This window comes from Poecile atricapillus, chromosome 2, assembly GCF_030490865.1.
Source record: "Poecile atricapillus isolate bPoeAtr1 chromosome 2, bPoeAtr1.hap1, whole genome shotgun sequence".
In the NCBI taxonomy this organism is placed as follows: Eukaryota; Metazoa; Chordata; class Aves; order Passeriformes; family Paridae; genus Poecile; species Poecile atricapillus.
This window is the reverse complement of record NC_081250.1, coordinates 46,197,306-46,212,539: the sequence shown is the minus strand read 5'-3', so window position 1 is coordinate 46,212,539 and position 15,234 is coordinate 46,197,306. Positions and strand designations below refer to the sequence as shown.

Sequence of the window (15,234 nt, the reverse complement as noted above, 5' to 3'; positions counted from 1 at the left end):
ATTTGATGAGGTAACTTTTTTTTTAATCATCCCACAAGAATATAAATGTGTAAGGCTCTCAAAATAGTTTTCAACTATATGCATGAAGCCACAGAGCAATAGTAAAGAACTTGTAAGCAGGAAGTAGAGAAAGGTCTGTGTACTTAGTTGACCTTACATACTGACCACGCTTTTCTTTTAAATAATCTTGCAGACTCAACCAGGGAGATGGAGATAGCTCTAAACAACATTACAGTAACCAACTCTTTGAAACCTCAAGGTACATTAGTACAGAGCTGTGACTTGAGGAAGTAGATGATGGATACCGGTACTGTGCAAAAGGAAAGAAAAAACTAGATTTGCCTTGAAAGAACTTCTATAGAATTTAGGCTCTGTGGGTATGCTAGGATTAAAAAAAAACCCTCACAATAAAGCTCTGATGCAGTAGAGTGAACATTACCAGTGGAATCCAGGAACCATAGACTAAACTGCTTCTAAAATATTTTATTTTCTTCAAAGCTTTGGAAGAGAGAACAAGGGAAAGTATAAATTAAAATTATTTTTCTCTCTCCTACATGACTAAGAATGACTTAGTAAAAGTAAACCCCCTTCCTTGCCAGTCATTCACAGTATGTTCTGAGGAAAAACAAGATAAAAGACAAGCAAGACCTACTTATGAAAAGTATATTCTCAGAGCTTGAAGGTAGAGCTGTAATTCTGCTTATATTTAGCAAATCTCCCTCTGATGGGATTTACTTGTGGTGGTTCCCTATATCAGCAGGATCATCAAACTCTAAGGCCCTTGCTCTTTCACCAGAAAGATTTAACAGCTGAAATAGCATGGGGAGATGTATGATGAACTGATTCTCTTGGCCAGATTGGACAGGGCTCTGAGAAGCCTGGTCTAGTGGGAGGCGGTCCTGTATGTGTGAGGGGTTTGAAACTAGATGATCTTTACCGCCCCTTCCAACCCCAACCATTCTAGAATTCCTGTATTGCCATACTTGGTGCTGAGGTTAATGCATTTACAGGTTGTTGAACAGATGCTAGAAGACTGATATTCACCTGATGCATTCCAAGAGAACTCTTACTCAGGCTGATCTAGAGCAGGGCTAACTGAAGATCTCTTCAGTTACTTTAGCTTTTGTCATTTAAGATGTTCTGAAATTTAATTTAATAAATACAAATTTAGTGTCTCATGTGCAATCCCCTGCTTGTTAATGGAACTCTATCAGGGTTTATTATTTCAACAGTTAAGAAAAAAACAAGTTAGGAGACCATTTCTAACTTGTATCGAATCTAATTTAAATGTTTGAGATACCAAACCACTTTTCTGTGCCTGACATCTTTCCAATCATGGTTAATAGAAGATGCCTCCACAGCAGAGCATACAAACTGCTATTATTTCTGTTACTTCACTGAAATGCTCTCTCAACCTCTACTGCTGAGAATACCTATAGTGCAGGTACTTAAAATCATGGGTTAGATTTTAGTATTTAGTAGCCTTGGATATATTTTTTCTTTTGTATCCACTCACTGCTTATAAACCTTGCCATTTCCCTCAGCAATTAATTCATTATTTATTAATTAATCTGGAGCACTTGGCTTTAACACTGCTTCTTATCAGTTGAATTTCACACACCTTTAATCTTACACTGGAAGGTATGTGAATAACTGATTCCTGTTTGTTCTCCCTATGTAATTTCCAGTTTCATAAGCCTCTGTCCTATCCCATGTAGGTCTTCACTACAACTCATAAAAGTAGCATTTCAAAATTTAACAGTTTCAATAGACTAAGATTTATAAGAGTGTTTTTAACAGCCAGGGCTAGAGTGCTGAGAAGCATGATTCACGTTATCATTTGGCATTTTCAAACGTGCCAAAGCTGTCATTTAAGATGAGTCTTTTAAAAATATGTAGACTAGAGATAAATACCAACATTCCTTTAGATTAATGAAAAGCAATTCTGTATGGAAGCAAATGCAGAAACCAGGATAGAAAGTTACAGTCTTGAGAAGCTGACTAGCCTTATTTTTTAAAATCATAGCCATTTAATGTTTTTGTTCAAAAAACACTTTTCTGGCCTTCTTTGTAGACATGTATTTCCATTTGAACATTCTGTTGAAACCCAAGTGATAGTAACATAATTATATAGTCCCATGAAACTAAGCAAGTGTAAAATGCAGCTAAAACAAACCTCAAAGGCATCCCAAGTCTTTTATCTTTATGCTCTGCACCATTTTTGTCAAAAAGCTATTTCAGGTAATATTTCTTTATTTCTTTGGCCATTCAATTAGTTGGGGTTTATAGTCTTTTTGAGTGAGTCAGTGGCAGCAAGTCAGGGGAAGCTAAGGACTCTAAAAAAAGGATCAATTTGTTTTTCCTTGGTATGCCTTCAGTTAGCATGCCATGAGTGTTACAGGCTTTTGGGATTTGGGTCTTTTTCTTGCCATTAGCTCTGATCTTCCTTTGTTTGATTTTAATAAAAAGACCTGTAGTTAATATTTTCCAGTTATAGGCAGAACACTAGACACTGTGAAAGGCAAAAAAAAAAATTATGCCATCCAGGTGCTACCAAACTGAAAATACAGAGTTAATACCTGGCAAGCCAAGAGAAGCCACAGCTCCACAGCAGTAATTACACCACACCCACTTTGCAACAGAGGTTTCAGTTAGCTACAAATAATGATTTAGAAATACTGAGCCACAGACAGTAAGTCTGTCCAAACAATGCTCTCAGTATGGCAATCCCAGAGGCCTCTAAGGTTTGTTGCCGGTGTGCCAAGCAGCAAATAGATTCTTCAGCTGCCTTTCAGGAGATGCTGCAGGAAGCATGTGAAAACTTCCAAGGCAATGCAGTACTGCGACAGTTACAAGTATGCAGTACTGCCAGCTCTGCAGTGAGTCACTGGGCAGTCAGTCTGGCTGCAGTAGGAACAGAAGCTGACACGTATGTGCATCTGCAAAACTAAGTATCCCTGTGCCTAGTTACCTGGCTGAATAAAAAGAGCCCGGGCTTGAATACACAGCCTTCGTAAAGCATGGCTGTTTTACCTACTGGAACATTAGATTCAGCTGTAAACCAATTAAGATGCAATCCACAAATTGTCCATGCTGCTGAATGGAAAAAAAGCCAAGTAGAAGATTTAGTTTTAAGGTCACAGGACTAGTACTGTTAGATTAGAATACACTGCATGTAACCTTATCAAAGAATTATTTCTCAAACACTGGAGCATTCATGCATACTACTTTAAGTATTGGGCACAGCATGGGAATAGGACAAGATATAACCAGTTTAAAATAGCATTTGTTTTGAGACAAAGAACAGTGTAAACTTGTCTACTGCTACTCCCTCATGTTCTCTCAGGAGCATTCACCAGGCCCTGAATTGCTTCTTGCATCTGAGTAGAAATCACACTGAGTAGTACAAGATCTGTAAAAGGATGACCAGCATGATCATTTGGAGTACCCGGCAAGTATTACCCCTTTCCAAAACTAAGAATGCCATCCAGTTGTGAGATTATGAATATTCCTTTATCAGATAAACAACAAAAGATACAGCTAAGGCTATCAGCAGAAATGGGTGTCAAAAAACTCCATGCTAGAATTCCTCATTTGTTACTTGAGGTTATGATGCAGAGATTCTGAGCAGCACAGAAGCCAAATAAGGATTTTTATTGCATTTATTTTCTTTCATTTATTGAAGTAAAAATTAATTGAAAACTTGTCATTAGAATGTCTTCTTTCCCCTAACAGCTTGTGGTAAAGGCTATAGCAGAGCTGTAACAATTAAGTTTGTGGTATTAAAAAAAGTAGATAAAGGATCAGTTGGGTAGGGAAACATCAGTACTCCTCACTAAGAGTGAAAACAGCATAACTTCATTTGCAGGTCCAACTAGTAATAAGGTAGGCACAAAACCTGAACACAGTCACTGGAAATACTACTTTTATCCATGTAGATTACTCTACGACACAGACAGAAAAAGAACATGGGAGAGGAAGCAAAAGACAAGTTCTGTCTGTCCATTCACCTCACCCTTTCTAAGGAAAACCAGATGATCATTTGGTGGGGTTTTTTTTGTTTCCCCATCTTCTTCACTTTATTTGGGAATCCTTTAATACTGGCAATATCATATTTATTCTTCTCACACAGTGATAACAGCCTTCATAGTCATGGGAAAAAAATTAAATATTTTTGAGCTATCCACCTCATCTAGATCAGTCTGTTACCATTATTAATAAAAAAAGCTCAACACAGACCTAGTTTTATCATCTTAGCTCTATAAAGAGACTTCCAGGGACAGTATCAACTGTAAGTCATTGAAGTCATCAGTAAGAAGTCAGAAAACAGGGCATGCCACTAAAAATTTCTGTTTTACCTTTCAGATCCATCTCTGCAGCTCAGGGTCTCCATAAAGGACTCAAAAATCTCCAGAGAAAAAGGGGAGGAGAGGGAAGCATCACATCAACTCAATGCTTTAGTTTTAGTCCTCAATCATAAGAATAAGATCTGAGGAACTGCCTTGAAATTTTTAAACAGCATGTGACTTTTTACAGCTGTAACTATATTTCTTTACATTTTGACAAAAAGAAATCCAGCTTATAGAAAAGAATCTTGTACTTACATCCACATCATATGACTATGAGATGACGTGGACAGGCTTCACAATCCTACAGTTTAAGAACAGGGCAGCAATAACTGTTGTGCTATAATACTTGTGCACATATATGGCCTTCTCAAGTTTTTTTGCTGCTAAGTAAAGATGGAACACAAGAAGTCTCAAAGTGCAATTCTATGAAATTTATTATTATTTAAATAGTGGATGTGCTAGTTATAAAAAGGTGGCTTTGGTGTTAAATACTTCATTCCATTTTAATTGTGTCCTCAGTCTTTTCAGTGTCACTTCTTACCCTTTTAGAGTGAACAGCAACTTACAAAATACACAAGAGGATAATAATCAAATCATGGTTTTATACAAAACAAATCTTTGTATTTCCCACCCCAACCCTTTCTTCCTCAATATTTGCAATTATCTTTTCTTAGACAGGGACTTCCTTGTTCCATGCCCTAAAGGTAAAAAAGAAAAAGAAAAAAGTTAAGGTATGTATATATTCTACAGCCAAATTACATCAGTTTGCTTCTGAAGAAAGACTAGATATCAGTGATTGCCTTTTCCTATTGTAGGCACCAATGGTTGATATTAGAAGTATGTACTCGACTTCCCAGCAAGTATAAAGCGTGCATGAATGATGTTGGGCTTCAGAATATCCCAGCATAACAGATAAGAGTTCCATATGAAGCTCATATCACATTTTCAGTGCACTCTTGTACTTACATTGTTGAATGTATCCAAGAAATATCAACTATTTCTGGGAAAAAATATAAGAAGTATTTTGGGATTATGCAAGTTTCCTGGATGCTTTTACTAAAAGCTGATCAGCAATTAAAGGTTTAAGACCAATGTTCAAACAATCTGGCTTCAGGACTGATGCAAATTTTCAATAGTAGGACACTTCAGCCTGTTTCCAGCATTCCTTACACTTCCAAGATGAAAGTCTAATATATGACAGAGAGACTATCTTTGGCTCTCATATTTTCTAATGGAATATTTGAGTTTTTACTATACTAACTTTTTCAGAAAAAAATCTGATCTTTTAGGTAGTTTCTTGTATCTACTGATCCTTTTCAATTTATAACCTTTGACTCTCACAGAAATGTACAAAAGCAAAGCATATTTATTGCTGAATCTACTTCATTCTGATTTTTCCCTCCACTGTTTTTCCTGGTCTTCCTCCAAAATAGCCAGAAGTTCCTATTCCATAAAGTTGGAGATCTTAAAAATTATATATGTACATTTGTGTTTTATCAAATTACAAATCATTCAGGCTGAGACACATGAGCAGCTTAAATAAAAGCATATACTGCAGAGTGACACAGGACCCAGCTCTTTAAATAAAGACAGTAAAGCAGTCTGGAAAGCAGCTAGACTAAAACAAAACAGGTTTTGGTGTGGGCTTCCTCCCCCATCCTTACATTAAACAAAGAAGGAACCTAACCTGGTCAAAGCTACACTGGCATTCTTAGCAAAGTGATGAAGTGCTCAAAGTTTAGCTTGCTTCCCCCCCCACCCCCCACCTTATCTGCATACATAGCATTCGCTATTATTTCACAAACTGTCTGATATCCCTGCAGATCAAACCAAGAAAGATTAGTCCCCAAGACAGAAAAAATGCTTGTAACAGTCATTTTTGTAGCTTGTCACTGTATACCAACCTTTGTGTACACTGTGTTTAGGCAGCTCCCACATTTCGACTTCTTCCACCTCATGTCTCATGTCTCTGCGTTTTGAAGGTGGCTTGCCCATTCTTTTCTTCTTTGGTTTAATCAAAGGTGGGCACACTAAATAATGAGATACAAATGGTGTTATTTCTCCAATGCATAGTCTCAAGGCAAATTTAACCTTTACTTTCACTAGCTGGTCTGTGGTGTTCTCTTTCTCCCTCCCTTTTTTACTTGTTTTAATAGCAGATAAAATTGACACTACACATGTCAAGCAAGTCTTACACATCTACAATATTTACTCACTCTCTAACCATAATTCTGGATGCATTGTATTTTGGGCCATAATTTGGATAGGTGTTAATGTGGTAAAGAAGGAGCCTTTTATCCAAGTGCATTGGATAATTCTGCTCTAGTTCACTTTTCAAATGTTCAAGACCAGTTGGTGCCATCCAAGTGACCCAATTCATTCACTGTCTTCAAAAAACTTCAGACCTGTGAAGTTATGCATTACAAGTACACTGCTCAGGAAATCAAATTTAGTGTATCATATTACTACTAAAGCAATGTATCTTGTTTAGACAAACCTCCTTACTTGCAGGGCACTTGAATTTGAAAAAGCAATACTAATATTGGCAACATTTTTAAAGAGGATATAATTTTAATAGCACTTTTGAGGCATCCACTGGCACAAGCAGCATTCAGAAACCACCAGTTCCTGCTTCCTAACACTGAATATGATAACTTCTTCAAACTACCTGGACTGGAAAAAGAGGAAGAATAAGCAAGGAATAGACCAAACATCCTCAAGTTTGCTGTACTGTCTATGAATTCAAAGATTTAGAAGACACATGCTAAAAGTTAAAGGTAACTTATTTTAGAACTATTACCATATTTTTATATGTTTTTGTAGAGGAGCCAAGAACAATGCTGCTAAAGTAAAATGTTTTCAACTTTTATAGTGCATGCTAGCATTAAAAAACAAAACCCCACAAACCCCAATATTCTCAAGCAGGAAAGCAATGCAGAGAAAGAGATCTAAGGAATACACTGTCTACTTGGCTGTTGATGTAGGAAAGCTGATGTATATAATCAGTGAACTGAAGAAAAAAAAAAATCACACTGTTCTGAAGATAGCCTCACACCCCATCATTTGATAGACTGATCCTGAGATTCTTGAAATGTTCAAGAGATACATGGCCCAGGAGAGTGGCAATACCCACACTACAGCAAATTCTGTAGCTGTTCCAACAGCACCTACACTCAAACACTCTTGAAAAGCATCAAAACCAGATCTGAACACCAAGTAAAACATTAACTATAAAGAAAAAGCAAAACATTCTGCTTCATGATCTAAGAAAATACCTAAGCTTTTACTTTGTTAAAATAACTGATTTGTTAATCTTTTCCTTAACTAGATCACAATGATTTGTACTCAATCATTCTTTAGCAGTGTCAGGGAAACTGTTGGTCCATGCTAGTTTTTCTGAGCATTGGCATATGAAGCTACAACACAGAACTCCCTATATGTTTTACTGATCAAAATTAGGAGCTAGCACTGCATATGCTATTAAAAAGTAGCATTATCTGGATAAAAAATTAATATTACATATTATATTAATATGGCAATAACAGCTTGGCACAAATGAAGGCTTTGCTTTGGCCACAAGCTTTTAATGCTTTGATTTCCTATAATACCTTTAAAAAACCCCCAGAAGTAGCTCTGATGCACCCTTATTACCCTGTTTTGGTTTGAGAAGGCTATAAATATTTCCAAGATATACTGACAGGCATTTTATCAATATCAAAGCAACAAGGATTAGTTTTATTATTTTCAAATCTTCTAAAATTATCATACGCTTGCTATTTTGTATCATATCCTTTTGAATGTTCCTTAAGAACAAAAACACAGAGGAAAAGTTTACCTTGTTCTTTACTCTTTGCTGGAGGTGAGAAACTACCATGTATTTGGCTGGTAAATCTGGGTTTAGCACCACTTCTAATCCAGTACTCTTCGGGTGGAATCCCCATGTTCTCCCTTAACAGCCTTCCTAATTCAAATTAAAAAAAAAATAAGGTCAGTATTTAGTCTTGGTAATGCTGATGTATTGTTTGATCCACAAGCCAGAATGCAAAGCCAGCTACTGGATCTGATTGTAGGAATCTGTTTAAAGTTTTCTGGAGATCACACAACAAAAATTACAAGACACTTTAAGTCTACAGATTTTGAACAAAGAGAAAGTTTAAGAACACTAATCCTGCTATTAGAAGTAAGTCACGCTGTTTTGGTTGCTTTTCACAAGACAAGACTGTACTAAACAGCAGCCACCTACTGAAATGACCACATAACCAGTTGCAAACTGATAACTCTTACTCTCAGTTTCGATTAATCCAATTTCTAAGAATATCTACCTTTGATTAAATAAGATGTCCTTTTCCAGGTCAAATTTAATACAGTTTCACGCCAATTTTCTGAAAATACAAAACTTCTTTTGCTAAAAGAGAGCAGCAGCTACAATTAAAAAAAGAAATAAAATTGTCTGACTCCTCTACTGCAGGAAAGTCACACAGGGTCTGTCCAGCAGATTAGAATTAATTTAATTCTGTTCAATGCACCCAGCATTAGTCTGTGATAGGAGAGTCAGACTGTATAAACTTAAATGCAGGGCTTCTAAGATATTAAGCAACAGTAAATACATAATCCAAGTTACCTTAAGCTTTACAAAGTAATAAATTGCCACCAATGTCAGAGAGTTAAGTATATCAAATCTAAGACAAAGGAGTTTCTGCATTATTCTCTGCTGGTTGTGAAAATGCAAAGTCCTCATGCAACAGGTAAAAATTTGCAGCAAATTTCCTCTGCAGAAAAATTCTGCAGGACTTCTGGCTCTTGGCCAAATTTGAAGCTACAACATGCTCTAATCTTCCCACTAGTTTAAGCTACAATTTGAAACTGCAATTAGATGTTCTTTGTGTATGCTACTAATCAGCATTTTGTCCTTAGCAATTAGCTCACCTCCCAAGAATTTCCGTAGCATTCGCTGGTGTTCAAGTCCTTCTCTTCTTGTCATAGGCCTCTTTCTTCCATAGTACCCATAGTCACTGTATACAACTTCATCTTGTTCTCTCTTCTTTGGCTTGTAAACTACACCAATGTTTTCAACAAACCCACTCCTAGTTCTTATTTTCTCTTGAGCCGGCCAGCTAATTAATTGTGCTGGTACAGCATTTTTAGGTGGTTTCCAAAGCACGCTCTCACCAACTTGGTAGAAATTTCCTTTATTTGGCCTCAAGATGCCATATGGAGGGGCTTCTTGAAAGAAATACTCAATTTCATCCATGTCATCATCCTCTTCCTCCTCATACTCATCCTCTCCATCTTCATCTTCCTCTTCTCCCATCACAGAATATTCTTCAGAGTCCTCAATTTCTGACAAATTCTTAGTTGCTTTTTTGTTGAGAGAATCAGTTTCTTTCCTACTAGAGGACCTAGAAACAGCTCCCAGCTTTTTACCTTTACTGGAAGCCTCTTTGATCTTTGTGTTTGAAGAGTTGACATCTTGGTCATTCAAGCTGTTCACTTGCTCCTTTCCTGCCACTTCATCTACATTAAGGGACCCACCACTTTTAATTTGCTCTCTCTCTTTCTCTAAGCCCTCTGTACTTTTCTGAAAGGTATACATGCTTTTCTGAAGCACATAGTCAGGCACAAAATAAGACACTGGAGCATTATCAATTGATGAGCCTTCCTCTCTAGAGGACATGTCATCAGAAGACAGACTGATCACACTTTGATGCTTCCTTTGTGGCAAACAAACATCATAATTTGTGTCCATACTGTCCAAACAAGCCAGCCAGCTGCTAGAGGGAGCACACTTCTCAATTGATTTGTCACACCAAATACCTTTTTCTGTCTGACTTTCATTGGTTGCACTGTGGCTTAAATTCAGCTTTTTCTGCTGAAAGTCACTCATTACCTCCACATTAGATGGAAGTAGTCCTGCTTGTTGAACAAAGCTGGGGTCTTCTTGAGAAGTTTTTGATCCTGCAGACCTTTTAGTGCTAGATTTCTTAGTTATTACCACTGGTTGATCTACACCAACAGATCTTGCCAACTCTGTGATTTGCAGTGCCATGGTTTCACCTGGGGAGGATTTTGCCAACTTTTCTGCATCCAGCTTCACTTCGGTATTTTGGACATCTTTCTCTTGCACAGTTTCAGCACTCACTTTGGAGGTGACAACAGCTTTTCTCTCATCTAAGGAAGCTCCTGGCAGCATATTCTCCCCTTCACGAGGGCCATATATCATGCCTTCACATGAGCTAACAGAAAATAAGTCATGTGGCACTATGTTCTCTGGAACTGGTTTACCACTTGCCACATCATACAACGGGATTGTTTCTTTAAAGGACTTCCACAGCTGAATAGCTGGAGAGCCATTTCCATATTCAATCCTCACTTCTTCCTTCTCAAAGGCATAGCTTCCTGTAGGAAGACTTCTATACTGTGCAGAGCTGGCAGGGTTCTTATTATGAAACTCTCTGTCTACCACAACAGAAGACCCAAATGAATCTTGCTTCTCTGAAGTACTTTCAGCCTCTGTACCTATACCAGGAGAAACACAGCCTATATTTCCTGCATCACAACCTTTCGTTTCTGTACGGATATCTTGATGCTTTTTTTGCTTGCTTTCAGGCTGTCTAGGATCAGTCTGTGTTTCTTTTGTCTCCATTTTCTTCCCAGGGCTATTATAATGTCTAAATCTTGTTGCATGATAAAACATAGGGGAAGGTGGGGCAGCATTAAAATAAGGCCTTCTGTTAATTCTTGCATGCACTGGATGCTGTGGAACAAAAAATCCAGGGTACTCATGGAGCGCAACAGAATAAAATGGAAAATACGGATTTCCACTTCGGAAGCCTAGATATTGGTGACAGAAAGAAAAGACAAACATATCATCATTCTGAAATAAGTCATTCTGAAACATATTTACTTGCATAGACAGGGACAGCTACAAGGTCAGACACATCAGTAAATAAAACACGCTGCCTTTCAATGCTTAGAAGCAAATCTGGTGCAAAAACTCAGAGAGGGAGTTCTTTTTTAGGAAATAGCTTATCTCAACATCTACACTTCAACTAGAGCTTGATTTCATCCCTTAGAACATTCACCAAGTTGTTTTCTGTATTGTTTTGGCTACTTTATAGATTATTGCTATAGCATTGTCTTTGAAAGACAGCTCTAGATAGAAGTCCACATAGGTATAGTGCCTACAACGTGTATTTAACAATATTTTTCTTATTTTCTTAAGCTTACGTTTATCCATACCTATCATGCATGCACACATGGAATTCACATATACCCACACATTAATTGCTAAGTATATTCTAGAGCTCTGTGTTTGCAGGATGACCATTACTTAATATTTTTCTTAGCTTCCATTCTCCAGAAGCAGATGCTTTCCACCACACAAGCTACATATTTAAGGCAGAATCAATGCAGTGCTCCAGTCATCAAAAATCTGATTTACTAAGTATTAGTTAAACTCCCAAAAGGCTCATTAACACAGATACTACAAGAGTGGAGGAAAGAAGTATGTAACTAACTAAGCAAAGATCCCACAGAGCTGCTGTTTACCTTACCTGGAGCAGGTACACAGTATGGGCTGTACGCATGACTGAGGTACCATGGATTTGGATAAGGCTGTTGAGCTGATGGCTGCGCATAAAAAAAGGGTCTTGGGTGGTTTGTGGAATATGATCCACTTTCTGAAGCTGAGGAAGTATTCATTTTTCTTTAAACACTGAAAGAGAGACGTGATCATTATCAACCACTTTAAAAGCTACATGACTTAATTATTTTCATGCTCTTTCATAATTTAGCAGACATTCCTCTCCCTGACCAAAGAAAACATATCCTTCCAAAATAAAGCTGCTGTCTTCTAAACAGAAGGTAAAAAACTGACATTGCTATCAAGGTCAAATATTTCAGCTGGGCTTTGCTAGGCAAGCTTTTGTACACAGCTCTCAATATTAGTCCTTCAAGGCAACCTTGTAACATACTCTACAGCTGCAAAACTTCAGTAGTCTTCGATGCATACATCTCTGTAAGTAATATCACAGCCAATTAAATAAAAAAGCCTTCAGTGAATTAGCCTTGAGCCAGGGGCCACATACTTGCAAAAAGGAAGGAAAAAAAAAAAAGGCAAGACTTCACACAATCAGACATTTAATGCTTCACAAAGAAAACACTTCTTAATGCTAATGTATGTGTTGGTACACATTACAATAAGAGCTGCATTAATTCAGGGTTTGTACTTTATACTATACTTAAGAACAATGACAGCTAACTAACATAGTAAACCAAGCATTTCAGTGACACCCAGCTTCCTACGCTTAAACCAAATGATAGGTAGCAAAAACAACCCCACCAAAATCCTTATGTGTAAGTTTGCATTCAAAGCCACATAAGATTCACAAGACAGAACTTCCTCCCACACTTAGATGTCTCCTCAGTTAACTAATACTTGCAAGTAATACAACACTATCACACATAGCTTATGAGCAAGACTATAAGAAATCACAGAAGCTTAACTCTTTAGAAGACTTAAGTCCTACAAAGTTATAAAAAGATAAAATTATTCTGAGACCTGTTACAAACTAGCACACAGTTCAGCCTAGAGTTTCAGAATGCTTTACGAACGCTGGAGCTCTCTTCAGTTTCCATCTAGGGTGGCCTGTGCAGCTCTTGAAAGCACCAAAAAGCCTACAGACTTCCTCAGGCCAAAGAATTACTTTGACCTTTGAAAAGGAGAGTGGTGCAAGGAAGAGAAAAAGAAAAAAACAAACCACAAAACCAAAACCCCCTACAAGGACTAAGCTATTCCTACCCCCTTAGACCCCAAAAACTCATGTCTAATGCTGCTGCTGCGGCTTACAGCCCAGCAAAACACTAACCAAGTCCTTTGCTCACCCTCTTTATGGCAGGCAGCTGCTACTTGTCCACTCCTCCTCCCACCTGAGGCTCATTTAACAGTGATGCAGGGAACGTTTTTCCATCAACGTGTGGGAGGGAAATAAAAACACAAGGATAGGAATAGTTGTAAAAGCCTTCAGCTGGTGTACAGAAAGCTGGCAGTCTCATCTTGCAGATGTTTTAGCTGCACCTCTAAGTAAATCTGGTATTTCCCTTTTGTGGTGTTGGAAATCACTTTTTTATTATTATTATTTTAGAAAAGAAAGGGAAACATTAGCAATCTTCTGAGTCAAACTACAGTCAAAAACACTTCTTTCAGGAAAAAAAAATCAGAAGACACAAGGCCAAGTTTACATTTATTTTCAGCATTTACCAGTTGCTTGGTATTGAGTAAAGGGAGCAATGCTCTTCCATTCTAACATGGCTGAGGGGGCTGACAAATGTAATGTTATTTCCATATGAGCAGGAGAAACACTTCTTCCTGTACAGTGTACTCCACTGTGTGTCATGGGAATTTATGAAATGTGAGGCTGCAATTTGACTCTACCCTACGTCTTTATAGGAGGTGGGAGTCTGAGTTGCTGCTCTGGAATTGCACACCTCCAAATGAGAGACCACTGGTAGTGGGGCAGATGGAAGGAGACAGAAACACAGTGCGTGTGCTACGCAGGCTGATTAGGGAAAAACAAGGGGTATGGATGCTGAGAGACTCTTTGTATTCCTGTGTTGGGAAGTTCCCAAAATGTATTTGTTTTTTCTTTCTATAATGTTCAGATTAAACACATCCTTCGTACTAAAACACAAACTATCTCATGTTTGAGAAAGGTTATTCATCCATTCCTTGCAGACCTTCCTAGCCAAAGCTCATCCTTTCCACTGGCAGCAGCACTTGTACTTTGTATGACTTGTAGTGAGAGGATAACAAGCAATGGATACAAAGTCAGATGGGAACTTTAGGCTAGATATTTGTAAGAAATTCTCTGTTGTGAGGGTGGTGAGGTACCGGAAGAGGCTGCCCAAGGAGGTTTTTGGATGCCCTATACCTGGAAGAGTTCAAGGCCAGATTAGATGAGACTGAGCAGTCTGACCTAGTGGGAGGTGTCCGCGCCTACGGCAGGACTCTTGATGGATGCACCCAAAGAGAAATAAAGAAAATAAGTAACACTGGATGGCTTCTAAAAACCTGTATGTTCTCAGGGTTTCCCTTTCTCTCATACCTTACTTCAGCTTCCTGTGCCCCTGTCACTTCCTTCTACCCTGAAGGAAACTACAGTCCCCACAAACCTCAGGTGAATTTTTGCTTTTAGGGCAGCAAACCTACACTTGGCCAAAGGACACTCCAGGATTCCAGGAGGATCGAGGGACCAAAGGCAGGTCCCAGGGGGAGAGGGTGTTAACCCTGAAGCCCACAGGCCTCCAGGTTGCAGCAAGTTTGGAGCACAAGTCCTGTGAGGAGCTGGTGTTGTCCGCCCGGAGAAAAGGAGTGTCGGGGGGGGATTTTATCGCTCTCTACAGCTCCCTGAAAGGAAAGTGTAGCCAGGCGGGGGTCGGTCTCTTCTCCCAGGCTACCAGCGACAGGATGAGAGGAAACGGCATCAAGTTTCACCAGGGGAGCTTTAAGTTGGACATTAGGAGGAATTTCTTCCCAGCAGGAGTGATTAGACATTGGAATGTGCTGCCCGGGGAGGTGGTGGAGTCACAGTCCCGGGAGGTGTTTAAGGGAAGACCGGACGTGTCACTCAGTGCCAGGATACGGCTGACGGGAGGTGTCCGGCCACAGGTCGCACTCGGTGCCCGCGGAGGCCTTTCCCAAGCCGATGGATTCCGTGGCTCTGTGGGCCGCCGCTCCCAGCAGAGGGCGCGGGGGGTCCCGCTCCACCGGGCGGGCGGCGCTGCTGCCGGGGCGCGCGGCCAGGGGGCGCTCGCGGGCGCTCGCAGGGGCAGGAAACCGGGGGCGGGCCCGGCCGCTCCCCAGCGCCTCGCGCCGAGCATGCGCACA

The 15,234-nt window shown here is 39.2% G+C and overlaps 1 protein-coding gene across 1 annotated transcript; it reads right to left on the bottom strand.

The window, feature by feature from the left end:
• Positions 1-49: 49 nt before the first annotated feature.
• On the bottom strand, positions 50-12,050 carry LOC131575485 (uncharacterized). The gene is made up of 5 exons (XM_058831071.1): positions 11,903-12,050; positions 9,276-11,180; positions 8,185-8,310; positions 6,254-6,379; positions 50-5,047 (listed from the first exon to the last, which is right to left on the bottom strand). Exons 1-5 carry the CDS (start codon positions 12,048-12,050, stop codon positions 5,010-5,012), a joined length of 2,343 nt encoding a protein of 780 aa, XP_058687054.1. The 3' UTR covers positions 50-5,009.
• Positions 12,051-15,234: the final 3,184 nt, after the last annotated feature.